Consider the following 26,827-nt stretch of genomic DNA (forward strand, 5'->3'; position numbering starts at 1 on the left):
AATGTCAACATTCAGCTGCTGTAAAGGTGTCAGCCTGGGTTGCACTGCCCAGATTTAGGGACATCATGAAGAGGTGGGTGGTTTCTCCGTTTGCCTGTTTTGCTGATGTTCTTTTGACTCATTCTCAACAAAATAAGCAAATGGAAAATTCATCCACCAACAAGCTACCTTTCATATTCCTGAGGATGTGAGGGAGAATCCTGGAACGGTGTGTGTGTATCCGCGCTCGCGCTGGCGCTCGCGCTGGCGCGCGCGCACGCACACGCACTTGCGTTAGCAAAAAGAAGCTTGGAAAGCTGCAGAGGGTAAAGTTGAGACTTTATCTTTTTTATGCGACCTTAGATAGGTCCCTTCCATCTTCTAAATCTCCATTTATTTATCTGTAAAATGAAGATACTAATGCCTGTGTTCACACGGTTTTTCTGAGAAGCGAAAGTAATGAGGATGAAAGCCCCAAAAGAGTACACAATAGGAGAAAGGATCCGAGGGGAGTATGCAGAGCGAGGGCTGGGGGAAGGGAGGCAGGAGAGTGTTGGCATGGCTCCACTGGATCAGGATCTTATTATTTCAGAGGTTGGCCCAACACCTCTGGCAACTTTGGAGAGGACTTTTTGCTGACTCGACACAATTGGCACAGCTGGGAGCCCCACAATAAACAGCATCTAACTACAGCACGGAGAGGAGGGCAGGGAGAGGTGGCCTCCGCCTTCTCCCGGGTGAAGGTCATTTACCCCCATCCTCTCCCTGCACCCCACCTCCCAGTTCTGAAGGCTTGGCAGGGGACAAAGGCAGTAGGTTGGGACCCTCCTCCTACGCTTCTCTCAGTCAAGCACTCCTGGAGCTGGAGGGCGGAGAGGCAGAGCCTGCCAGCTGGGATGGAACAACCTGACTGAAGGGGAGGTCCGGGGCGGAGGGGATTGAGCTGTAGGGCTGTGGAGGAGGGGAGGCGGAGGGGGCGCTTGGGCTTTCATTCGATCCAGCCCTGCCAGCCCAGCCTGCCTGAGACAATCCGCGCCAGCCACGCAGGCCTCAGAGAAGCCGGACTTCGCGGGCACCATGCAGTGGATAAGGGGCGGATCAGGAATGGTGAGTGCATATAACCCCGGCTTACCCTCCCTAAGCCTCAGTCCCCTAGCCCCACCCCCCACCCCCGGTTTCTTCATCAGCCGCCCTGCAGTGAGCCCCCTGGCTTCTGCCCACCGCCCTCTCCGCCACTGTCCTTGAGACAGTAGCGAGCTTGCTGTGGCCATTTTAGGAGCCCTTGCTCACTCGCCTGCTGAAGAAAGATCCCTCCCATCCCCCCCCGCATCCCTACGTACTCCCCCTCTATTGGGGTGAAATGAGAGTGGGGGTCACCTGGAAGGCCAATGAGGCAAGGGGGACTGGCAGAGGGTCTCTGGGAACAGTGAGTCTTGAAGGTGCCCGGTGAACTGGTATGGGTTTGGGAGGGAGAGCGTAGTCAAAAAGCCTGGGATTGTGGAGAAGGCAGTATGGGAGAGCTTCATGGTCCCCCCAAAAGGCTGCATGTACCCCTTCACCCTGGCCAGTCTCAGGGCTTGACGGCCAGGGAGTGACTCTCAGGGACGCTGCATAGGGGGGTCCTGGAGCTCTTCCTTCCCTGGGCTGGAGTCACCCTGTTCACACTTGGGGTTTTGTAAAGGAGAGAGAGCTGCAGAAACCCTCATCCTGGGATTGGGTCTGAGCCCTATTCAGTTAGAAGAGCTCTTTCTTATCCCCACCCCCATCCAAGGAGTGTGTGCTTGTGTGTGTGTTTAGTATTATCCTCCAACAGTTCATTGTATACTATGGTGCACCCTTCTCCACCTGGAGACCTTGGAATGACTTCCCTTGAAGAGAGGAAGTGGTGGCTGCATCTTGATGCATCTTTCACTCAGCCAGGGGTAGCTCAAGTCTGGTCAGGGACTCTGGGGGGTTGGAGGCATGGGCAGGAGGGTCTTAGAGGGCAGTTGGGTTGGGTCAGCAGGTGCTGATGGCAGTCTTAGCCCACACTTCTGCACTGCCAGGCACAACCCACAGCTGAAGAAAAGTAGCCTGAAGCAGTTGGGTAAAAACTGATATTTAACTCATTTTTTACTCCTGTTCTGGAAGGGGAGAGGAATTTGGCATGGATTAGGACGGTATTCAGAGGAGCTGTCCTCCTCCTTTCCTCATGGTTTCCTTAAAATTCTGTTTCACTGGTTCTTAAAGGCATCCAGTTTATATTCCTATATACCAGAGCTTTAAGAGACTCTTCTCAGACTTCCCTCTTTCCCTAGGGTCACATCAAAGCTGTTTCAAATGTTGGTAGAACCAGAATAGGTTAGATGAGGAAAAGACCTTCAAGTCCTTGTCATCCATTCAGGAAAGCTGCAACCCAGAGAATGGGACAGACTTGCCCAGGGCCACACAGCTCCATGAAGGCAAAACTGAGTCTAGCACAGGAGTCTTCTGTCTTTTCGTCATTGTCCCTCTCCACTGCTTCACAGAATCTTCAGTTCAAATGGTGCTGATAGGCAGAGAGGGACAAACAGTCATGATCTTGGGAAAGAACTTCTTTAAGGATGAACTAATGTCATGAAATTTGTCTGAAAAACAAAACAAAACATGACAGTCCTGGTATTTCTGGCAGCTGAGTATGGGTGAGACCGCCCACCTCTTCTAAATATATTTTAACATAAGGGTCAAGAGCCATCCATCGACAACAGATTGAAGTAATGGGAGAAATCTGAAGTTTTGCCATTTGTGTGTGAGAGAAAAGAGGGAGTAACAGATACCTTGTAGAGACTATGGAGTTAAAGATTGATGGGGAATTCTTATAATATTTTTAGGGGACTTGAGTGGTGAATATTATATGATAAAAACATTTATTTAATCATTTGCTAGATTTCAAGAAACTTTGTTTTGGTCTGGAGGCAGGAAACCTCTAGTCTTGGCCCTGCTATTGTTTTGATAGGAATGTTTGGGCCTCAGTTTTCTCACCTGTTAAATGGGCCTATTGATGATTCCCAAAATTCCTTTGAGGTTTGAGAGTCTCAGATTCTTTAAAGTAAATGTTGGACAAAATGTAACTAGTGGCTCATTATGAAAAAAAAAGACAGGGAGTATTTATTTAGCCACCATTTTATAATGTGGTCAGTCAAAAGGTCTTTACTCCTTGTTCTTTCATTTGCAAAGTGCTTGAAATTTATATTAGGCTTTTTATAATAGTGGGATTTCTTTTTAGAACATTTGACTATTTTAACTGATTTCAAGTGTCACATGTGAATCAAAGTCCTTGAACATAAAAAATCAGTAAGGATTTTACAGAATAAAATCTTTCTCAGTAGAGAGTGTTAAAAAACCTGTGAGTTCACTTTTGATGGTAAATTGTTTAGCATATTTATTCATAACTTCTGTTTGCAATGCAATTTGTGCTGGGTTAGGCATAGAGTGGAAAGAATGCTGGTCTCAGAGTCAAAAGTCTGAGGATGAAGTCCTGGCTTTCATACTTCTCAGCTCTGAAACAATTGCCAGTTGTCAAACTTCTTTCATCCTCAGTATTCTCATCTATAAAATGGGTATAAAATACCTTATTTCATAGTTGCTATTGAGGTTGTTAATTCATTAAAAAATATAGAGTATCTACTATGAGTTGGCACTGATTTAGGTGCTGGGGAGACAGTGAACAAAAACAAATTCTCCATTCTTATGGATCTTACATTCTGGGGGCTGAGTGTTCACTAAACAATTACACAAATTAAGATATAATATGGCAGGAGGTGCTAAGCACTAAGAAGAAAAAGAAAACCTGGTAAAAGGATAGAGAGAAATAGGGGATGGGATGATATATTAGACAGATGATTCAGAGCCTCTCTGATTAGAGATTACACATCTCTGCTCAGAAGAGACATTTGAGCAGAGATGTGTAGGAAATGAAGAAACAAGCTCTGTGCAGATATTTAGGAGAAGGTTCTACACAAAGAAATGGCCAGAGGAGGGGTTGTGGAGAGAGAGGTGGAGCACAACTGGTTTGTTTAAGGAACAGCATGGAAACCAGTTTCCCCCGGAACATTTAATCTGAGTGAGATTGGTAGCTTTTGGAAGGTTTGAATATGTAAGGAACATAATCTGACTTAAAATTTAACAAAATAAATTGTTATTCTGGGGCAAAGGTAAAAGGTGTAAGGAGGCTCTTACAAGAGTCCAGGTTAGAGGTGATGGTGGCTCGGATGAGGGAAAAAGGGCTATACCCAGAATCATTTGTAGATAATGGCTGTCCAGTTTTCCCAACGCATTCCTTTTTCCTTTCTGACCACCCATCTGATTCTCATATGGCTGAGTGTGGGGCTAGAATGAATGAAGGATGGGTGGATGTAGGCAAGGACATTTCACATCTAAGTCAATGATCAAATGATCTGCTTTGGGTTTCTGGCCTCTGATGGAGCTAATTGAGGGTTTGTTCTATGTGAATTACCAGTGAGCCAGTTCCTTGGTTTCTAGGATTCTGGACAATAAGATTAATTATATTATTACTACTTTAGAGATGTGGTATACTTAGCATATGTGATATCTGGAATAACTCATTTTAATACTCTCATTTATATGACAAAAGTATTTTCAATAATAATCATGTAGTAATCAGTACTAATACTTATTTTATTGTTTTGCTTTTAATTTTAAAATAATTAGCAATGAAAAAGAAGAATAAACTTCAATTTAAAAGATATTTAAATTCAGTAACATATCACATATAACCTAAAATGTGCACTTACTGAACAAAAATAGTACACATTGCAGTTTGTATTGTTTTTGCTGTTTTAAATTTTAAGCACAAATAAAAACTCCAGTTGGTCACATAGAATGACAGAATTGAAGTGACTTACATTCTGTTTCTTTGACTTTACAATCCCTGTGCTATCATTGTTTACTTTGAACCTACTACTTAAATGATGAAACATATAGTACCAGAGGGATTGCAGACATGAAATTCACCCAAAGCTACCTTCAATGATTTTAAAACTTTGCAAGTGAAATGAACTGAAGGAACACCTGTAAAGTCTGTGTATATGGGGGGAGGGGTACACAACTGAATCCACTTACCTATAGAATACCGTGTTATTAAAGGAAAGTAATATAAGGTGATGATTTAAAACTCAGTTTTAAATTGTTTAACAACAATTGCTTAGAATTTTGACCAACAAAAGGTTTTATTCAGGGAGGAGTATTTTATTACTGACATTGTTTAAAATTACTGATTCATAGTGAAAAAAATACTTTGACTTTTCATCTTTTAGTATATGTGCTGCCAAAGCGAACACTGACTTTTCATCTTTTAAAAAAATTTTTTTATAGATAGTGCACTCCTTTTTATTTTTATTTTTTAAATTCTATTTTATTATGTTATGTTAATCACCATACATTACATCATTAGTTTTTGATGTAGTGTTCCATGATTCATTGTTTGCGTATAACACCCAGTGTTCCATTCAGTACGTGCCCTCTTTAATACCCATCACCAGGCTAACCCATCCCCCCACCCCCCCTCCCCTCTAGAACCCTCAGTTTGTTTCTCAGAGTCCATAGTCTCTCATGGTTCATCTCCTCCTCCGATTACCCCCTTCATTTTTCCCTTCCTGTTATCTTTTTTTTTTTTTACATATAATGTATTATTTGTTTCAGAGGTACAGGTCTGTGATTCAACAGTCTTACACAATTCACAGTGCTCACCATAGCACATACCCTCCCCAATATCTATCACCCAGCCACCCCATCCCTCCCACCCCCCACCCCCCACCACTCCAGCAACCCTCAGTTTGTTTCCTGAGATTAAGAATTCCTCATATCAGTGAGATCATATGATACATGTCTTTCTCTGACTTATTTCACTCAGCATAATACCCTCCAGTTCCATCCACGTCATTGCAAATGGCAAGATTTCATTCCTTTTGATGGCTGCAAAATATTCCATTGTATATATATACCACCTCTTCTTTATCCATTCATCTGTTGATGGACATCTTGGCTCTTTCCATAGTTTGACTATTGTGGACATTGCTGCTATAAACATCGGGGTGCATGTACCCCTTTGGACCCCTACACTTGTATTTTTGGGGTAGATACCCAGTAGTGCAATTGCTGGGTCATAGGGTAGCTCTATTTTCAACTTTTTGAGGAACCTCCATACTGTTTTCCAGAGTGGCTGCACCAGCTTGCATTCCCACCAGCAGTGTGGGAGGGTTCCCCTTTCTCCACATCCCCGCCAACATCTGTCATTTCCTGACTTGTTAATTTTAGCCATTCTGACTGGCGTGAGGTGGTATCTCATTGAGGTTTTGATTTGGATTTCCCTGATGCCGAGCGATGTTGAGCACTTTTTCACGTGTCTGTTGGCCATTTGGATGTCTTCTTTGGAAAAATGTCTGTGCATGTCTTCTATCCATTTCTTGATTGGATCATTTGTTCTTTGGGTGTTGAGTTTGATAAATTCTTTATAGATTTTGGATACTAGCCTTTTATCTGATATGTCATTTGCAAATATCTTCTCCCATTCTGTCGGTTGTCTTTTGGTTTTGTGGACTATTTCTTTTGCTGTGCAAAAGCTTTTTATCCTGATGAAGTCCCAATAGTTCATTTTTGCCCTTGCTTCCCTTGCCTTTGGCAATGTTTCTAAGAAGAAGTTGCTGCAGGTGAGGTTGAAGAGGTTGCTGCCTGTGTTCTCCTTTAGGATGTTGATGGACTCCTGTCTCATATTTAGGTCTTTCAAACATTTTGAGTCTATTTTTCTGTGTGGTTTAAGGAAATGGTCCAGTTTCATTCTTCTGCATGTGGTGGTCCAATTTTCCCAACACCATTTGTTGAAGAGACTGTCTTTTTTCCATTGGACATTCTTTCCTGCTTTGTCGAAGATTAGTTGACCATAGAGTTGAGGGTCCATTTCTGGGCCCTCTATTCTGTTGCATTGATCTATGTGTCTGTTTTTGTGCCAGTACCATACTGTCTTGGTGATTACAGCTTTGTAACAGAGCTTGAAGTCTGGAATTGTGATGCCACCAGCTTTGCTTTTCTTTTTTAACATTCCTCTGGCTATTCGGGGTCCTGTCTGGTTCCATGCATATTTTAGGATTATTTGTTCCATTTCTTTGAAAAAAGTGGATGGTATTTTGATAGGGATTGCATTAAATATGTAGCTTGCTCTAGGTAGCATTGACATCTTCACAATATTTGTTCTTCCAATCCATGAGCATGGAACGTTTTTCCATTTCTTTGTGTCTTCCTCAATTTCTTTCATGAGTATTTTATAGTTTTCTGAGTACAGATTTTTGCCTTTTTGGTTAGATTTATTCCTAGGTATCTTATGGTTTGGGGTGCAATTATAAATGGGATTGACTCCTTAATTTCTCTTTCTTTTGTCTTGTTGTTGGTGTATAGGAATGCCACTGATTTCTGTGCATTGATTTTATATCCTGCCACTTTACTGAATTCCTGTATGAGTTCTAGCAGTTTTGGGGATAGTGCACCCCTTCATTGCCTGCACTAAGGGTTGCCCACTTCTATTGTCCCTCCCTTGATATGCCACTGCTTTGGAAAAGAATATGAAATCATAGACTAAATTCCATGCCAGATTTCATGTGACCTTTATAAAAGCCACAATGTTGGAGTTGGTGGACATCTCTGAATAGGTAAGATAAAATGGCCAATTAGTAAGTTTAATAGTTGGCTTGATTCTACTATGAATTACAGAGATCTATCTACACTGGCTTAAAACACACAGGTTTTATTTCACACAAAGGAAGTCAGGAGATAAGCATATTAGGGCCAGTATGGCAGCTTCATGAAGCTTTAAGAACTTCTCTGTTCCACCATCCCAGCATTTAGTTTTCATTGTTGAGGTTGCTTAATGGTCCAAGATTGGTGTGGAAGCTCCAGAACATCTGTTTAACATCCACATTCTAAGAAACAGGAAAGTTAAGAAGAAAAGAACTTGACTATCCTTTTTAATTTAATATTTCCACTTATACCTCATTGCTCAGAACTGAATTACAAGGGGCTCCTGGGTGGCTCAGTCGTTAAGCGTCTGCCTTCGGCTTGGGTCATGATCCTGTGGTCCTGGGATCGAGCCCCGCATTGGGCTCCCTGCTCAGCGGGAAGCCTGCTTCTCCCTCTCCCACTCCCCCTGCTTGTGTTCCCTCTCTCTCTATCTCTCTCTCTGTGTCAAATAAATAAAATAAAATAAAATAAAATAAAATAAAATAAAAAAAGAACTGAGTTACAAGAGTGCTTTCAGTTGCAAGGGAAACTTGGGAAAGTAGTCATGTAAACTGGGTGGCAATGTGCACAGCCAACAATCAGCTGCAAGTTTTCTGAAACAAAAGAAGAAGGGGAGAATGGGCTGTGGGAAGACAACCTACAGTCATTGTCACAGTTAATTCACATGTATGTCTGCCAGTGTAAAAACAGAGAATCTCAGGACTTGAATTTGACTTTGGACTATGAGCCATAGCCTGATTGATGTGGCCATAGTTAAAATACCGTCATTAATCTGGTGAAAGATCAATCAAGACCTGACATACCCTAGTCTTCCTTTGCTTCCTCTCAGTGACAGGGTCTTCTTTTGGGACCAAATGAATGGTGATATCCCTCACAGAAATGGGGAATGCAAAATGAGGAACAGTGTTTAGGGAGGAGGTGGAGAGAGGAGATGACAAATACAGTCTGAGCCATGCTGAGTCTGAGATGTTTGGACAGCCTCGTATGGGGCATATCCAATAGGCAGTTGATAATCTACATATGGAGCTTAGAGGATTGAGAGGTATTAGTGACAGATGAAGTTCTGACAATAGATGAACTACTAAGTATTTCAAAATCTGTTTCAGCCTGGGGAAATGAGGGATGGGAACAAAACCTGAGTCTTCTTTTTTGAGGTGTTCTCCTAACTTAGAGCAGATCAAGTCCACTCTTATCTACTTTCCAGAATTTCATGGCAAGTATAGTTTCAGGCTTTATTCTTTATAATGCTCATGTTCCTTCTGGGCTGCCTCAGCTATAATGTCCAAGTTGATGGACATTGGGAATAATTTAGTCCAACTCCTTAGATCAGGGGTCAGCAAACTACAGTCTGCCAGTCAAATCCAGCCTACAGGCTAAGAATGGTTTTTATATTTTTAAATAGCTGGAAAAAGATTGAAAAAAAGAATAATATCTTGTGACACATACATGAAATTATATGAAAATTTATATGAAATTCAAATCTCAGTGTCCAAAAATTAAGTTTTATGGAAACACAGCCATGCCCATTTTGCCTTTATGATACAAAGACGGAGTTGAGCAGTTGTGACAGAGACCATATGGCCTGCAAATCCTACAATGTTCACTATTTGACCCATTACAGAAAAGGTTTGCAGACCCCTACCTGAATGCCCTAGAATTACCGTGGCAGTGCCTCAAGGAGAGGAGGTGGGCAGGGGCAGCCAGAAATTCAGGTCTCTCATCTTTGATCTGTGAAGAGCACCTGGGTTTTTTCTTTACATGTTGGATTGTTGCTTAAGGTTTTGGAAAAGAGTTTTGCTTGCCCTGCATCCCCCCCTCCACCTGTTACACAAAATGTTGAATACCACTCATTTTGTAGATTGTGAAAACTGGGTCTCAGAGAGGGAAAGTGCTTGACCCAAGACCACACAGCTACTCAGTAACTGGGAAAAGAATCCACATATCTCAATTCCCAGTTAAGTGTGCCTCTGCAATCTTCATTAGTAGGGGGCAAGGGAAGGGAAGCTCACCTGTTATATGCCAGTTATACTAAATGTAATCTCAGTCAATCCTCATATTAGCCCCTACAAAATGGGTTTTAATGTCCACATTTGTTAGTTTATAAGTTCATGTAACAAATATTTGCTGAGCACCTACCGTGTGATAGGTACTCTTCTAGTCATTGGGGATAAAGCAGGGAATGAAACAGAAAAATGTCCCTGCCCTTTGAGAGTTCATAGCCTAGTCTGGCTTAGAAACAGGGATAGAGAGTTTAAGTACCTTGCTCAGGGCTAAATAAAGGGCAGCATCAGATTTCAAATCAAGATCTGATTTAAAAAACCTTACTCTCCACAACCCACCCACCCAGCTACAACCCATTCACCCCATCCCTCTATCCATCCCTCATCCCCTCACTTATTTACTCACCCATGCTCACATCAATTTATTTGATCCATCCATCCATTCATGCATTTATCCTATGTATTTATTGATTATTTATAAACTGCTAGGTGCTGGTGATACAGCAGGCAGAGTTCTCTAGCTTTCATCACTCCATCTTGGTATTAGCCACATCGTATAATGTTTAGGAGCACAGACCTTGGAACCAGATTGCCTGCATTCAAATACTTGTTCTGGCCACTAATTGTCTGTGTGGTCTTGGGCAGCCTACTTAACCCCTCAAGGTCCTCATTTTTAAAGTTGGGAAAATAGGGGCACCTGGGTGGCTCAGTCATTAAGTGTCTGCCTTCGGCTCAGGTCATGATCCCAGGACCCTGGTATTGAGCCCCATATCAGGCTGGCTCCCTGCTCACCGGGAAGCCTGCTTCTCCCTCTCCCCCTGCTTGTGTTCCCTCTCTTGCTGTGTATCTCTCTGTCAAATAAATAAATAAAATCTTTAAAAAAATAAATAAAGTTGGGAAAATAGTAGTATATACCCATTTGATAGTGTTGTTGTGAGGATTAAATGAGTGAATGCATGTAAGGTACTTTAAACAATGCCTGGAGGAGAGTAAAAGCCATATAAATATTTATTGTTTTTATTTTTTTATTTTTTTATTTTTTTTTTTTTTGGTGGATAACCAGCTGTCCCCATCACCTTCATTCTTTTTTTTTCTTTTTTTTTTTTTATTTTTATATTCCCTTCAGAGCCAGAGCCCATCCCATTTGGCTCAGAACCATAGCTTCATTTGTTTGCAATTGCCAACTAATCATATTACATTCCTCAGGGTCCTTTCTAGCTAATCTGAAAAAGAAATTTATGTCAATACTTAATAACAACTCAATATGTTCCCTTCCCCATGTAATAGATGCATGACAAAATTTATTTATCCTGAATAGGTAATATATGCACATGGTACAAAATTCAAAGAGCAGAGAAGGGATTGAGGTAAAAATTAAGTCTTCATAAGTTTTTTTTTCTGCCTCTGATGCTCAGTCACACAGTCTAGAGACAGCCACAGTCATAAGTTTCTTAGGTGTTTGCATAGATATATCTTACGCCTTTTTGAGCATTTACTTATACACACACACACACACACACTTTCTTTTCTTCATACATTTAGCATATTTAACAGTTCTGTGTTTGCCTTTTTTTCAATTAACACTATTCTTGAAGATTATTCCATACCATTACATGCCTCTTTTTGTATGGCTACATAGAATTCTATTGTGTCTTTTATTTATGGTCAATTAGTTCCTCTCCAGTCATTTGCCATGATAAACAATGCTGCAATGGATTTTAACAGGCCATTTAAGAAAATGGATGTTTATCAAGCAGCTACTCTTTCCAGGGAAATATCTCAGGCTGAGGTGTGGGATAGTCAAGACAAGATGTGGTTTATGCCTTCAGGAGCTTATAATTCAGTAGGGTAGACATAAGTAAGCCTGGGTGAAATACTATAGAAGGTACAAGATGGTGATGTGAGTACAGAAGAGCAAGAATATGGTTGAGGATTGGGCAGGCTTCCTAGAATAGAAGTATTTAAGCTGTGCTGTCAAGCCTTTCGGATGATGGAGTTGGCCTGGTGTGGAGAGTAGGCATGGTAGGTGAACCAAAAAATGTTCCCAACAGAGGGAACAACATTAGACAAATAATTGAGGCATGAAAGGGATTGTATGTTCTGGAAATACGATATGGGTGCTCTGGGGTGGCTGGATCCAGTAATCATGGCAAGGTGAACTGGGGCCACATCAAGAAAGACCTTGAATCCTTGAATGCCATGCTCAAAAGTTTTGCAATGACATAAGACTAAGTGGTGGGGGGCTCTTTTCATGGCACAGATGGAGAGGGTAAGAAAAGGGGAGAGGTTGCATTGATAGCTAGAGGTAGTACACACACACACACACCCCACACACAATGTCCTAGTCCAACCTGTCAGGCAGGAGGCCTTCCCTCTTAGCATTTTTGTTTTATTTAGGTATTCAATTAATTGGACGGGACCCATCCACATTGGAGAGGACACTCTGCTTTGCTCTGTCTATGGATTCAAATGTTAATCTCATCTAGAAATACCCAGGATAATGTTTGATCAAATGTCTGGGTACCCTGTGGCCCAGTCAAGTTGATACATAAAATTAACCATCACATATCCTCACTTATATTCTGAGTATGCTATGAGAATCAGATGAGTGAATAGACAGGAAAGGGCTGTGTGAACTCTGTTATTCTCTACCCATATAAGGAGTAATTAGTATTTCTGACAAGACAGAGGTGTATACACTTGGGTGGGCAGAATACAATCTTTTCTTCTGCCCTGAATTCAGACCTCAGAAGACCAGACCTAACATTTTGCTGAGTGCTAAGAGATGCAATAAGAATTTCATTCACAAGGAACAAATCCTCCTACCCAAGCCTGAGGTTTCCTGAATTCTCTGCTTGAGGAGAGACTGAGAAAGATCCCAAACACATGACATGATGAGAGGAACACCTTAGGAGCCCATTGCTTTGAGAAGTTTTCTCATCATGCTGTTTTTGGTGTGTATATGTGTGTGTTTGAACATGACTAGTTCTGCAAGTGATTAAGCTGTTCAGTAATGGAAACCAGGGAGTAGAGGGAAATAAATACATTCAGCTAGGTCTAAGAAGCCCTATTGTCATGAGGAAACATTTTGTCAAAGGGTCTGCTTAGCATACTCAGGAAAGTGACATTGAGTCAACTGTGTAGAGATTTAGGGAAAGATCTTAATAACTTTGGATTATAATAAAGAAAAGAAAGAGACAATGAGGTTTGTGGGGAGTTTGGGGGAGGCAGCAGGAATAGCATGTACAAAATCCTTGAGGTTGAAAGAGTCTGCTATGCTTGAGGGATAGAAAGAAGGCCTGCATGACTGCAGCATAGGGAGAGAAAGACAAATGTCATGATAGAATGGTAGACAGTCAGGCAGGGACCAGCTCACACAGGGCCTTGTAGGCCCAAGGAGCTTGTAGGCCCAGGGAGGGTGTGCATCAGCTATCCTCAAAGGTAGTATGGTTCCATGGTTAATAGCACATATTCTGGAACTAGACTGCCCAGGTTCAAATTCTGACTCTGCTACTTCTTAGTTTTGTGACCATGAGCATGTTACCTAAACTTTCTGTGCCTCAGTTATGCCCTCTCAAAAATGGGGCTAATAATGCTACTACCCATAGCGTTATTATGAAGATTAAGTGAGTTGATATGCTCAGTGTATGTGATAGTGCTGGACACTATTTATTCTAAGTACAATAGGAAGCATTTGAAGCAGTGGAATGAAGGGGTTTACTTATTAATCTGAGAAATTGACTTTTATAAACTCTAAAGAGAGTGGATTGAGGAGGACAAAAGTGGAGATGACAAGCCCAATGAAGGGACTGCTGCAGAAATGAAGTCAGTGAGGTTGGGGAGAGAAGGGAAAATTTAACATCATTTTTGGAGATACAATCAATGGTAATTGCTGCTGGATTGATTGATAGAGGTGTAGGACAGGGAGGAAATGAGGAAGATGATCATTAAGCTTCTGGCTCTGCCACTGACTAGCTGTGTAATTGTGGGCAAGGGATTTAACCATTCTAAGTTTCCTTTTATATTAGTCAGGGCTCTCCAGAGAAAACAGTGGCAACAGGGTGTGTGTGTGCGTGTGTGTGTCTACAGAGGGAGAGGGAGAGAGATTTTAAGGAATTTGTTCATGTGAATATAGAGGTACAAGTCCAAAAGCTGCAGGGTAGGCCAGCAAAATGAAGAGTTGTAGTCTGAGTCCAAAGGCAGTCTGCTGGCAGAATTCCTTCTTGCTCAGGGGGGTCGATCTTTGTTCTATTAAAACTGCCAACTGATTAGATTAGCCCACTCACATTATGGATTATTATTTGTTTTATTCAAAGTCCACTGATTTAAGTGTTAATTTCATCGAAAATACCTTCACAGAAATATTCAGAATAATGTTTGACCAAATATCTAGGCATCGTGGTCCACTCAAGTTGATACATAAAATAACCCATCATACCTTACCTATGAAACTTGAAAAATAGTAGTACCTGGTTATTGATACTATTGTTAGGATGAAATGATTTAATCTATGTAAAGCACTTGATACAGTGTCTTTCACATAGCAAGGGCTCAATTAATGATAGCCTTTATTATTTTAATACAATAATAATCTCTCACATTTGTTTGGTGTTTTGCATTTTCAAAGCATCTTCACACATATGAATTCATTTAAGTCTCACAACAGTGTTTGTACTTTAAAGTTGGGTAAACTAAACCTGGGAGAGATGAAATATCTTCTCCACATACCTACCTTTGAACGGAGCCAGGATGAGAAGTAGGTCTGTAACTTTATTGTAACTCCTCAAACATTACTCTCCCCACTTGCCACAAGTGGATGTTTGACTGGCCTCCTTCATTCCAGAGATGAGGGGTACCATTAATAAGATCATGAATGCAATAAGGCTTGAGAAAAATAGCTAATATTTACCAGGCCAGCATTTATTTTGTGCCAGGCACTTTTCTAAATGTTTTGCGTGTGTATCTAATTTAATCCTTCCAAACATCCTATGAGGTAGACACAATTCTGTGGGACTCTCAGGTCACATGCTGAGAATTCAAATAACTTTTTCTCCTTTCTCCCTCAACACTATATAGTCCAGGAATGGTGAAAACTCAGGGAAACCTTTTGAGTGTTTATGAGTTTTGGGGTGTGTAAAGGGCAGTGAGGCCTGACAGAGTAACTTTTGTGTACATAGCAGACACTCTGAATATTTGTGGAATGGAAGAGTGTGCTGATGACGAGTAAACCCCAGGCTACCTGTAGCCACCATGCCTGGAGCTGGCCCAAAAAAGGTATTTGTAATAAATGTTCCCTTTGCCCAGGTAAGATGTCCCTGAAGGGGGGGGGGGGGATAGGCTGAAATGGTGAAATGGGAAAGTTCAGAAGTCCTTCCTGGGAAAAATTAACTCCTCTGGATATTAGTTTGCTCATGTGCAAAATAGGCCATTCTCTCTCTTTCATTCTCTCTCTCTCTCCTTGTCTCTGTCTCTCTCTTTCTACACACACACACACACCCATACACACTACATACACATTTATTCATTCACTTACTCAATAACATTTATTGAGGATATGCTATGTACCAGGCACTGTTCTAGGCACTGAATGGTGAACAAAACAAACAAAAATCCTGTCCTCATGGAATAGATTTCCATAGGGAAGATACATGTTAAGCAAATGATTAAATAGTACATATTATGTTAGTACTAAGTGTTAATGAGAAAAAATACAGCAGGAAAGAGGAATAAGAATGTGTGTGGATAGTTAAAATTTTAAATTCTTATTTCCTGCTATACTTCTCTCAGAAGGTTGCCATGAGGTTGAAATGCTATAAAAAGCTGCAATACTTAGGAAGTTGTGAAGTTCTATTTAAATGTAATTTGCAGTTATTCTTGGAGGGATAATTTTCTCTTTGTCCCTATTTGCTGTTTCCTTCTCTGTCATCAGTGCAGCAAGAGTTCTGATCTGGAGGACAGGGAATTTGGGTTCTAGGCATGGCCCTGGCATTACAGTTTCTTAAAATTCCAAATGTATAGAACTTTACATATTTTAAAGCACTTTTCCCAGAACTTGGTCTTGTGACTCTTAATCCTTTGTTCTTTTCATTCTCCCAGGAAGCTGTGAGAGCTAGGGTAAGTTGTTTTCCCTCTGAGAAGCAAAGTGTTCATCTTCTGTTAAATGGGAATGATTACCCCTCACCCCTTGAAAGGCTTCTTGGGCTGTTATGAGGTGTAAACCATATAATGGGAATAAAAGGACATTATATGTCATAAAATGAGCCTGTAAGGGCAGGTTGTCAGGGTCTGAAGAATTGCTATTCCTGCTTAAGTGAAGAGTATTGTACTTTGTAAACTGGGCATGGTGTGTGGATGGTGGAAGTTGAGACTTCAGGGCTGGGTGCCACTTACTTTCCTTTCTGAGAAGCTGCTAAGGATGGTGGGGGCATCACTGAGCCTCAGAACCTCCTAGAAATAGGAACTGTTACATGGAAACACTTGGCATCTCACAATGGAGTGGCAACCAGTTGTAGGAGAACACTTTTGGCCACTCTTTATTAGAGAGGTGGGAACCAGGACTCATCTCCTGACAATATACAAATAACTCATGAAAAAATATACAAATACCTCATGGCCCTTAAAGACCTTCACTTACCTTTTAGATATGATCTCATTCAGGATGCTGTAGGTGGCAGTAGGGAGCACTGAATAGGTAGAATCTCCATTTAGTACACCCCCTTACCTTACTATAAACAATTCTTCACATTTAATTATATTTATTTTCTTTTATTTTCAATTGTTATTACATTTTAGTTAATATACAGCACAATATTGATTTCAGGAGTAGAATTCAGTGATTCATCACTTACATACAATAGCCAGTGCTCATCACAAGTGTGCTATTCAATACCCATTATCCATCTAGCCCATCCCCCACCCACCACCCTCCATCAACCCTCATTTTGTTCCCTGTCATTAAGAGACTCTTACAGTTTATTTCCCTCTGTCAGTTTGTTTGTTTTTCCCCCTTCCCATATGGTCATCTGTTTTGGTTTTTAAATTCCACATATGAGTGAAATCATATGATATTTGTCTTTCACTGACTGACTTATTTCACTTAGCATAATACACTCTAACTCCATCAATGATATTGCAAATGGCAAGATTTCATTCTTTTTGATGGCTGTGTAATATTCCATTATATATATATCTTTGTTATCCATTCATTATTTGAAGGATATTTGGACTCTCTCCACAGTTTGGCTATTGCTGACAATGCTGTTATAAACATTGGGGTCCATGTACCCCATCAAATCTGTATTTTTTTTATCCTTTGGGTAAATACCTGGTAGTGCAATTGCTGGGTAGTTCTATTTTGAGTTTTTTTTTTTTAATTTAAATTCAATTAGCCAACATATAGTACATCATTAGTTTTTGAGGAAACTCCATAGTGTTCTCCAGAGTGACTGCACTAGTTTCCAATTGCACCAACAGTGCAAGATGATTCCAATTTCTCTGTATCCTCCCCAACACCTGTTGTTTCTTGTGTTGTTAATTTTAGCCATTCTGACAGGTATGAGGTGGTATCTCATTGTGGTTTTGATTTGTATTTCCCTGATGACAAGTGATGATCAGCATCTTGTCATGTGTCTGTTAGCCATCTGGATGTCTTCTTTGGAAAAGTGTCTATTCAAGTCTTCTGCCCATTTCTTATTGGGATTCTTTGTTTTTTGGGTGTTGAATTTGATAAGTTCTTTATAGATCTTGGATAATAGCCCTTTATCTGATATGTCATTTGAAAATATCTTCTCCCATTTCGTAGATTGCCTTTTAGTTCTGTTGACTGTTACCTTTGCTATGCAGAAGCTTTTTATCTTCATGAAGTCCCAGTAGTTCATTTATTCCCCCTTACCATTGGTGATTTGTCTAGCAAGAAGTTGCTGTGGACAAAGTCGAAGAGGTTACTACCAGTGTACTCCTCTAGAATTTTGATGAGTACCTGTCTCACATTTAGGTCTTTTACCCATTTTGAGTTTATTTTTCTGTATGGTGTAAGAAAATGGTCCAGTTTCATTCTTCTACATGTGGCTGTCCAATTTTTCCAGCACCATTTATTGAAGAGATTTTTTTCATTGGGTATTCTTTCCTGTTTTGTCAAGATTAGTTGACCACAGATTTGAGGGTCCATTTCTGGGCCCTCTCTTCTGCTCCATTGATCCATGTGTCTGTTTTTGTGCCAGTACCATACTGTCTTGATGATTACAGTTTTGTAATATAGCTTGAAGTCTGGCATTGTGATGTCCCCAGCTTCTGTTTTCTTTTTCAACCAAGAAAACTTTGGATTCTTTCTCTATTTGGGGTCTTTCCTGGTTCTATACAAATATTAGTGTTATTTGTTCTAGCTCTGTGGAAAATGTCGATGGTATTTTGATAGGGATTGCACTGAATTTATAAATTGTTCTGGGTAGCATAGACATTTTAACAATATTTATTCTTCCAATCCATGAGCATGAGATGTTTTTCCATTTTTTTGTGTCTTTCTCAATTTCTTTCATAAGTGCTCTGTTGTTTCTGCACTACAGATCTATTACCTCTTTGATTACTGTTATTCTTAGGTATCTTATGGTTTCTGGTGAAATTGTAAGTGGGAGTGATTCCTTAATTTCTCTTTTCCTCAGTTACATTGTTAGTGTATAGAAATGCAACTGATTTCTGTGCATTGATTTTGTATTCTGCCTCATTGCTGAATTCCTGTGTGAGTTCTAGCAATTTTGGGGTGGAGTCTTATGTGTTTTCAACATAAAGTATCATGTCATCTGTGAAGAGTGAGAGTTTGACTTCTTTGCCAATTTGAATGCCTTTTATTTCTTTTTGTTGTCTGATTACTGAGGCTAGGACATCTAGTACTATGTTGAACAATAATGCTGAGAGTGGGCATCCCTCTCATGTTCCTGACCTTAAGGGAAAAGATCTCAATTTTTCCCCATTGAAAATGATATTTGCTGTGGGCTTTTCATAGATGGCTTTTATGATATTGAGGTATGTTCCCTCTATCCCTATATTTTGAAGAGTTTTAATCAGGAAAGGATTCTGTATTTTGTCAAATGCTATTTCTGCATCAATTGAGAGGATCATATGGTTCTTGTCTTTTCTTTTGTTAATGTGACCTATCACACTGATTGATTTGTGAACGTTGAACCACCCTTGCATCCAAGGAATAAACCCCACCTGGTTGTGGTGACTAATCCTTTTAATGTACTGTTGGATCCTATTGGCTAGGATCTTGGTGAGAATTTTGGCATCCATATTCATCAGGGATATTGGTCTGAAATTCTCCTTTTTGATGGGGTCTTTGTCTGGTTTGGGGATCAGGGTAATGCTGGCCTCATAAAACGAGTTCAGAAGTTTTCTTTCCATTTCTATTTTTTGGAACAGCTTCAGTAGAATAGGTATGATTTCTTCTTTAAATGTTTGGTAGAATTCCCCTGGGAAGCCATCTGGCCCTGGACTCTCGATTTTTGGGAGGTTTTTGATTACTGTTTCAAATTCCTTACTGGTTATTGGTCTGTTCAGATTGTCTATTTCTTCCTGTTTCAGGCTTGGTAGTTGATAAGTTTCCAAGAATGCATCCATTTCTTCCAGATGGCCTAGTTTGTTGGCATATAGCTGGTGGTGGTAAGTTCTAATAATTGTCTCTATTTCCTTGGTATTGGTCGTGATTTCTCCACTTTCATTCATGATTTTATTAATTTGTGTCCTTTCTCTTTTCTTTTGGATAAGTCTGGCCAGAGGTTTATCGACTTTAATTCTTTCAAAGAAACATCTTCTAGTTTCATTGATCTGTTCTATTGTTCTTCTAGTTTCTATTTCATTGATTTCTGCTGTAATCTTTATTATTTCTCATCTCCTGCTTGGTCTAGGCTTTATTTGCTGTTCTTTCTCTAGATCCTTTAGCTGTAAGGTTAGCTTGTGCATTTGATTTTTCTAACTTTTTGAGAGAGGCTTGGATGGCTATGTTATGTCCCTCTAAGGGCCACCTTTGCAGTATCCCATAGGTTTTGGACCGATGCGTTTTCATTTTCACTGGTTTGTATGATTTGTTTAAGTTCTTTAATTTCCTGGTTGACCCATTCATTCTTTAGCAGGATGCTTTTTAACCTCCACGTGTTTGCGTTCCTTTCAAGTTTTTCTTTGTGGTTGAGTTCCTGTTTCAATGCAATGTGGTCTGAAAATATGCAGGGAATAATCTCAATCTTTTGGTATTGGTTCAGACCTGATTTGTGACCCAGTATGTGATTTATTCTGGAGAAAGTTCTGTGTACACTCAAGAAGTATGAGTATTTTGTTCTTTTAGGAAGGAATGTTCTTTATATATCTACAAAGAACATCTAGTCCAAGGTGTCCTTCAAAGCTCTTGTTTCTTTGTTGATCTTCTGCTTAGGTGATCTGTCCATTGCTGACAGTGGAGTGTTGACGTCTCCTATTATTAGTGTATTATTATAAATATGATTCTTTATTTTGGTTAATAGTTGGGTAATGTAGTTGGCTGCTCCCATGTTGGGGGCATAGATATTTACAGTGGTTAGATTTTCTTGTTGGATAGACCCTTTAAGTATGATACTGTATTCCTCTACATCTCTTACTACAGTCTTTGGTTTAAAATATAATTTGTCTGATATGAGAATTGCTACCTTGGCTTTCTTTTGAGGTCCGTTGGCATGATAATTGGTTCTCCATCCCCTCACTTTTCATCTGGAGGTGTCTTTAGGTTCAAAATGAGTCTGTTGTAGGCAGCATATGAATGGGTCCAGCTTTTTTATCCAATCTTAAAGCCTGTGCAATTTGATGGGAACATTCAGCCCATCCACATTGAGAGTAATTATTGAAAGATATGAATTTAGTGCCATCTTATTTCCTGTAAAGTCCCTGTTTCTATAGATTGTCTCTGTTAATTCCTCATCTATATTATTCTTGGGGTCTTTCTTCTTTTTTAGAATCCCCTTTAATTTTTCTTGCAGGGCTGGCTTGGTGGTCACATATTCTTTCAGTTTCTGCTGGTCCTGGAAGCTCTTTATCTCTCTGTCTGTTCTGAATGACAGCCTTGCTGAATAAAGTATTCTTGGCTGCATGTTCTTCTCATTTAGTACCCTGAATATGTCTTGCCTGTCTTTTCTGGCTTGCCAGGTCTCTGTAGATGAGTCTGATGTTATTCTGATGTTCCTCACTCCCTATGTAAGAAATCTCTTTGCCTAGCTGCTCTCAGGATAGCTTTCTTGGCTTTAAGATTTGTAAGTTACAGTATTATATGTTAGGGTGTTGATCTATTTTTATTGATTTTGGGAGTGGTCGCCTCTGTTTCTTGGACACGAATGCTTGTTTCTTTCTCCAGACTAGGGAAGTTCTCAGCTATGATTTGCTCAAATATACCTTCTAGTCCTCTTTCTCTCTCCACCTCCTCAGGGATTCCAATAATTCTGACATTGGAATGTTTCATGACATCATTGATCTAAGTCTGTCCTCATGTGCTACTAGCTGCCTATCCCTATCTTACTCAGCTTCCTTCCTTTCTATCTGCTTATCTTCAAGGCATTAATTCATTCTTCTGCCTCATTTACCCTAGCTGTTAAGAGTATCCAGTTAGCCTGGTGATGGGTATTAAAGAGGGCAGGTATTGAATGGAGCACTGGGTGTTATATGCAAACAATGAATCATGGAACACTACATCAAAAACTAATGATGTAATGTATAGTGATTAACATAACATAATAAAATAAAATTTAAAAAGTATCCAGTTTAGACTGCACTTCATTCATAGCATTTTTAAGTTCAGTCTGATTAGATTTTGTTTCTGCCCTAGAGATTCTATATTGTCAATAATACTTTTTTCAAGGCTAGCTATTTAGTTCATGATTGCTACCCTGAAGTCTGTCTCTGACATCTTACTTACATCCACATCCATTAGATCTGTAGCAGAGGACATTGTCTCTGGTTCTTTTCTTTGTTGGGAGTTCCTCCTCCTAGTCATTCTGTTGAGAGATGGTTGAGGGAATGTACAGAGTCCAAAATATCAATCACTACCCAAGCAAAATGCACCTTAGAAAAAATTCGAATTGGTCAAATGGTATCACAGATATGCCACCAAATCCAAGATTATCCAAAGCAATGAAAAAGAAAGAAAAAAGAACAGGAAAAAAAAAAGAAAAGGAGGGGTGGGAGAGATATTATAATCTCTCAGGCTGGACACAGCAGGATTATCTGCCTGCTCCTGCTTGATTTTTGGTCTCTGTGCTAGAAGACCCCAAAATTGCAAAGAAATCAGAACTTAGATATATATCAAGATAAAATTGAATAGAGTGAAAAAAGGGCTAGTATGGGGCATAAATCTGTAAAATATATATGTGAAAAAATAAAACTGAAGAAGTGACTTAAAAACATAGGTTGGGAAATAACCTATTTGAAACAGGAACAGGGTTAAAAAAAAGAATAAGAAAATAAACTAAAAAAGGAATGTAAAATTTTAGCCTGAAGTATAAGCAAGTCATGAGGGAACTGGAGCTCTCTGTATTATTTTCCCCTGGTGCTGGAGTTTTACAGTCCTTGGGTAATAAGCTTATCATTCACCTGTTCTTGCAGTCTGTCTTCTGGGGGCGGGGCCTGCTGCTCAGCTTCTTGGTCTTTGCCTGGATGAAGTTGCCCCACCCCTTGTCAGGGGGATGGGCTTAATGTGAGCTGGTTGGCTGGTGGCTTTTGTTCCCTGGCATCTTTCCACTTCTCTTTAGTGGGTCAGAGGAAACATGGCAGTGCAGGAATCTCTGGCCCAAAGTCAGTCGCAATGTCATGGTACCTCCTCCCCAACAAATCCTCCAAGTCAATCTGTCTCCACTTCTGCGTGTACCAGACTCCACAGACCCACGCAAATCGTGCCCACTGCACCTCTCCCAGGGGAGTTATGGGGACCAACAAGCGTCTCTGTGCCTTGTGATTCCACAACTACCAGCGGCCGTGGGCTCACGCATGTGTCTCCTCTTCCACAGCTCCTAGGTCCTGCTGGGTGCTGCCCCAGCATCTCTTCGTTGGCCACACTGCCCTGAGAGCTGTTCCTGTCATGGGCATAAGCCGTTCTGTATTTCCCCGAGGATCTTAGACAGCCCGCACCTTCTAGTCCTTTCCAGGGTGGTCAGGCAGATGGCTGTCTCCCTATTGGCTCTGCTCGTGGTTTATGGTGCCCAGAGTTGAAGTCCCTTCTGGGCTCGCTGACCCTAACCAGTCTCCCCCCTCCACTTTGTGGGCACTCTATCAGTTCAGGCTCCCCCGTTCTTTCTGAATCACCTGGAATCCTGAGACCACAATGATCCACCTAGATTTCTACCCTATTTGTCCCCTGTGCCCTTTTCAGTAGGGGGTGCCTCTCCCTAGAATAGATTTCCAAGGGTCCCGATTTTTTTTGCTCGGATGTTATATCACTTTCCCACTGCCGGGTTATGGATATTATCTTTGGATATTTCCCCTGAAGATTAAAGGTTTTGCACCTCCTGCCTTGCAAAAAGTAGTAGTTTTTCTGCTTGTGGAGATCCAGATAAATCTTTTTATATCTCGGGTTGAATTTGTGTGTTCAGAATGGTTTGATTGATATCCAGCTAAATTCGAGGGACCTGATGAAATGAGGTCTGCTACTCAGCCACCATCTTGCCCCCCTCTGGGAGATTTTTGATTACTGTCTCAATTTCTTTGCTGGTAATTGGTATGTTTGAATTTCTATTTCTTCCTGTTTCAGTTTTGATAGTTGGTACATTTCTAGGAACTCATCCATTTCTTGCAGATTTACCAGGTTGTTGGCATATAATTTTTCATCGTATTCTCTTATAATTTTTGTACTTCTGTGGTGTTGGTTGTGACCTCTCTGGTTTCATTCGTGATTTTATGTATTTGGGTCCTTTCTCTCTCTCTCTCTCTCTTTTCTTTTTTTGGTATGTCTGGCTAGGGGTTAATCAATTTTATTAATTCTTTCAAAGAACCAGCTCTTCATTTCATTGATCTGTTCTACTGTGTTTTTGTTGTTGTTGTTTCTATATTATTTATTTCTGCTCTAATCTTTATTTCCCCTTTCTGCTGGCTTTAGGCTTTATTTGTTGTTCCTTTTTTAGCTCCTTTAGGTGTAATATTATGTTGTGTATTTGAGACTTTTCTTGCTTATTGAGGTAGGCTTGTATTGCAATATACTTTCCTCTTCAGACTGACTGCCTTTGCTGCATCCCAAGGGTTTTGGACTATCGTGTTTGCATTTTCATTTGCTTCCATGTATTTTTTAAAATTTCTTCTGTAATTTCCTGGTTTACCCATTCTTTTTTTTTTTTTTTTTTTTTGTAGGATGTTCTTTAACCTCCATGTATTTGTGGTCTTTCCAGATTTTGTCTTGTGGTTGACTTCTAGTTTCATAGAGTTTTGATCAGAAAAGATGCATAGTATGACTTCGATTTTTTGAATTTGTTGAAGCTTGTTTTGTGGGCTAATATGTGATCTATTCTAGACAGTGTTCCACATGCACTTGAGAAGAATGTGTATTCTGCTGTTTTAGAATGGAATGTTCTGAATATATCTGCTAAATTCATCTGTTCCAGTGTGCCATTCAAAGCCGTTGTTTCCTTATTGATTTTCTGTTTAGATGATCTGTCCACTTATGTAAGTCGGGTGTTAAAGGCTCTACTATCATTGTACAATATATTATCAATTAGTTCCCTCGTTTGTTATTAACTGTTTTATATATTTGGGTGCTCCCATGTGGGGTGCATAAATATTTACAATTATTAGATCTTCTTAATGGATAGACCTTTAACTATGATATAATGTCCTTTTTCATCTCTTGTTCCAGTCTTTGTTTTAAAATCTAGTTTGTCTGATGTAAGTATGGGAACTCCAGCTTTCTTTTGACTCCATTAGCATGATAGATCATTCTCTAGCCCCTCACTTTCAATCTGTAGGTGTCTTTAGTTCTAAAATGAGTCTCTTGTATGTAGCATATAGATGGATCTTTTTTTTTAATCCATTCTGATACCCTATGTCTTTTGATTGGAGCATTTAGTCCATTTACTTTCAGAGTGACTATTGAAATATATGAATTTAGTGCCATTGTATTACCTATAAAGTTGGTGTTTCCAGTGATGTTCTCCAGTCCTTTCTAGTCTTTGTTGCTTTTGGTATTTCTTTTCTCCACTCAAAGAGTCCCCCTTAGAAGTTCTTGCAAGGCTTTTTAATGGTCACAAACTCCTTTAGTTTTTGTTTGTCTGGGATGCTCTTTCTCTCTCCTGTATTCTGAATGATAGCTTTGCTGGATAAAGAATTCTTGGCTGCATATTTTTCCTATATAGCATGTTGAATAGATCATGGCAATTTCTTCTGCCCTGCCAAGTTTTGTGGACAGATTGCTGTGAATCTGACCTTTCTTCCCTTGTAGGTTAAGGACTTTTTCCTCCTTTCTGCTTTCAGGATTTTTTCCTTTGCTGTATATTTTGTTAATTTGACTCTGATATGTTTTTGCAATGGTTGGTTTTTGTTGAATTTAATGGGAGTTATTTGTGTTTCTTGAATTTTGATGTGTGTGTCCTTCCCCAGAATAGGGGAGCTTTCAGCTGCGATTTTCTCAAATAAACCTTCTGCAAGTTTTTCTCCTTCTTCATCTTCTGGGACTTTTATAGTACGAACGTTATGTTTTAATATGTCACTGAGTTCCTTATGTCTACCTTTGTGATTTATTACCTTTCTTTCCTTCTTCCTTTCAGCTTCATTATTTTCCATAATTTTGTCTTCACTTTCACTGATTCATTCCTCTACTTCATCCATCCTCATTGTTTTGGTGTACATTTGTGATTGCATCGCAGTTATAGCATTTTTAATGTTACCCTGATGTAGTTTTAGTTCTTTTATCTCTGCAGTAGGATTCTTTAGTGTCTTCCATTCTTTTTTCAAGCCCAGCTAGTATCATTATAATTGTTGTTTTATTTATTTTATTTTTTAAAATTTTATTATGTTATGTTAGTCACTATACAATAAATCATTAGTTTTTGATGTGGTGATCCACGAACCATTGTTTTTGTATAACACGCAGTGCTTCCTGCAGTATGTGCCCTCCTTAATACCCATCACCGGGCTAACAAATCCCCTCTTCCCCCCCCCCCAAAACCCTGTTTGTTTCTTAGAATCCATAGTCTCTCATGGTTCATCTCTCCCTCCGATTTCCCCCCCTTCATATCCCCTTCCTGCACCTAATGTCCTCCATGCTATTCCTTATGTTCCACAAATAACTGAAACCATATGATAATTGACTTTCTCTGCTTGACTTATTTCACTTAACATAATCTCCTCCAGTTCCATCCATGTTGATGTAAAAGTTGGGTATTCATCCATTCTGAAGGCTGAGTAATATTCCATTGTATATATGGACCACATCTTCTTTATCCATTCATCTGTTGAAGGGCATCTTGGCTCTTTCCACATTTTGGCTATTGCAGACATTGTTGCTATGAACATTGGAGTGCATATGGCCCTTCTTTTCACTACATCTGTGTCTTTGGGGTAAATATGCAGTAGTGCAATTGCTGTGTCATAGGGTAGCTCTATTTTTAAATTTTTGAGGAACCTCCACACTGTTTTCCAAAGCGGCTGTACCAACGTGCATTCCCACCAAAAGTGTAAGAGAGTTCCCCTTTCTCCACAACCTCGCCAACATTGTTGATTCTTGCCCTGTCCATTTTTGCCATTCTAACTGGTGTAAGGTGGTATCTCAATGTGGTTCTGATTTGAATTTCCCTGATGGCTAATGATGATGAACATTTTTCATGTGTCTGATGGCCATTTGTATGTCTTCTTCAGAGAAGTGTCTTTTCATATCTTCTGCCTATTTTTTGACTTGATTATTTGTTTTTTGGGTGTTGAGTTTGAGAAGTTCTTTACAGATCTTGGATACCAGCCCTTTATCTGTAGTGTCATTTGCAAATATCTTCTCCCATTCTGTGGGTTGCCTCTTTGTTTTGTTGACCATTTCCTTTGCTGTGCAGGAGATTTTTATCTTGCTGAAGTCCCAAAAGTTCATTTTTGCTTTTGTTTCA

At 40.0% G+C, this 26,827-nt stretch overlaps 1 protein-coding gene across 5 annotated transcripts in view; it reads left to right on the forward strand.

Annotated features, from left to right (window-relative positions):
* Positions 1 to 341: 341 nt before the first annotated feature.
* Positions 342 to 26,827, forward strand: part of ARHGEF9 (Cdc42 guanine nucleotide exchange factor 9) — a 234,645-nt gene continuing 208,159 nt past the window's right edge. For 2 of the 5 annotated variants that reach the window (XM_027609069.2, XM_027609072.2), the window contains exon 1: positions 342 to 1,086. In XM_027609069.2, the coding sequence (XP_027464870.1) occupies positions 1,057 to 1,086 (30 nt within the window). In that variant the 5' untranslated portion in view covers positions 342 to 1,056. The remainder of the gene's footprint in view (positions 1,087 to 26,827) is intronic. The other 3 variants (XM_027609063.2, XM_027609062.2, XM_027609071.2) reach the window with 3 other exon arrangements.

This window comes from Zalophus californianus, chromosome X, assembly GCF_009762305.2.
Source record: "Zalophus californianus isolate mZalCal1 chromosome X, mZalCal1.pri.v2, whole genome shotgun sequence".
Classification (NCBI taxonomy): Eukaryota; Metazoa; Chordata; class Mammalia; order Carnivora; family Otariidae; genus Zalophus; species Zalophus californianus.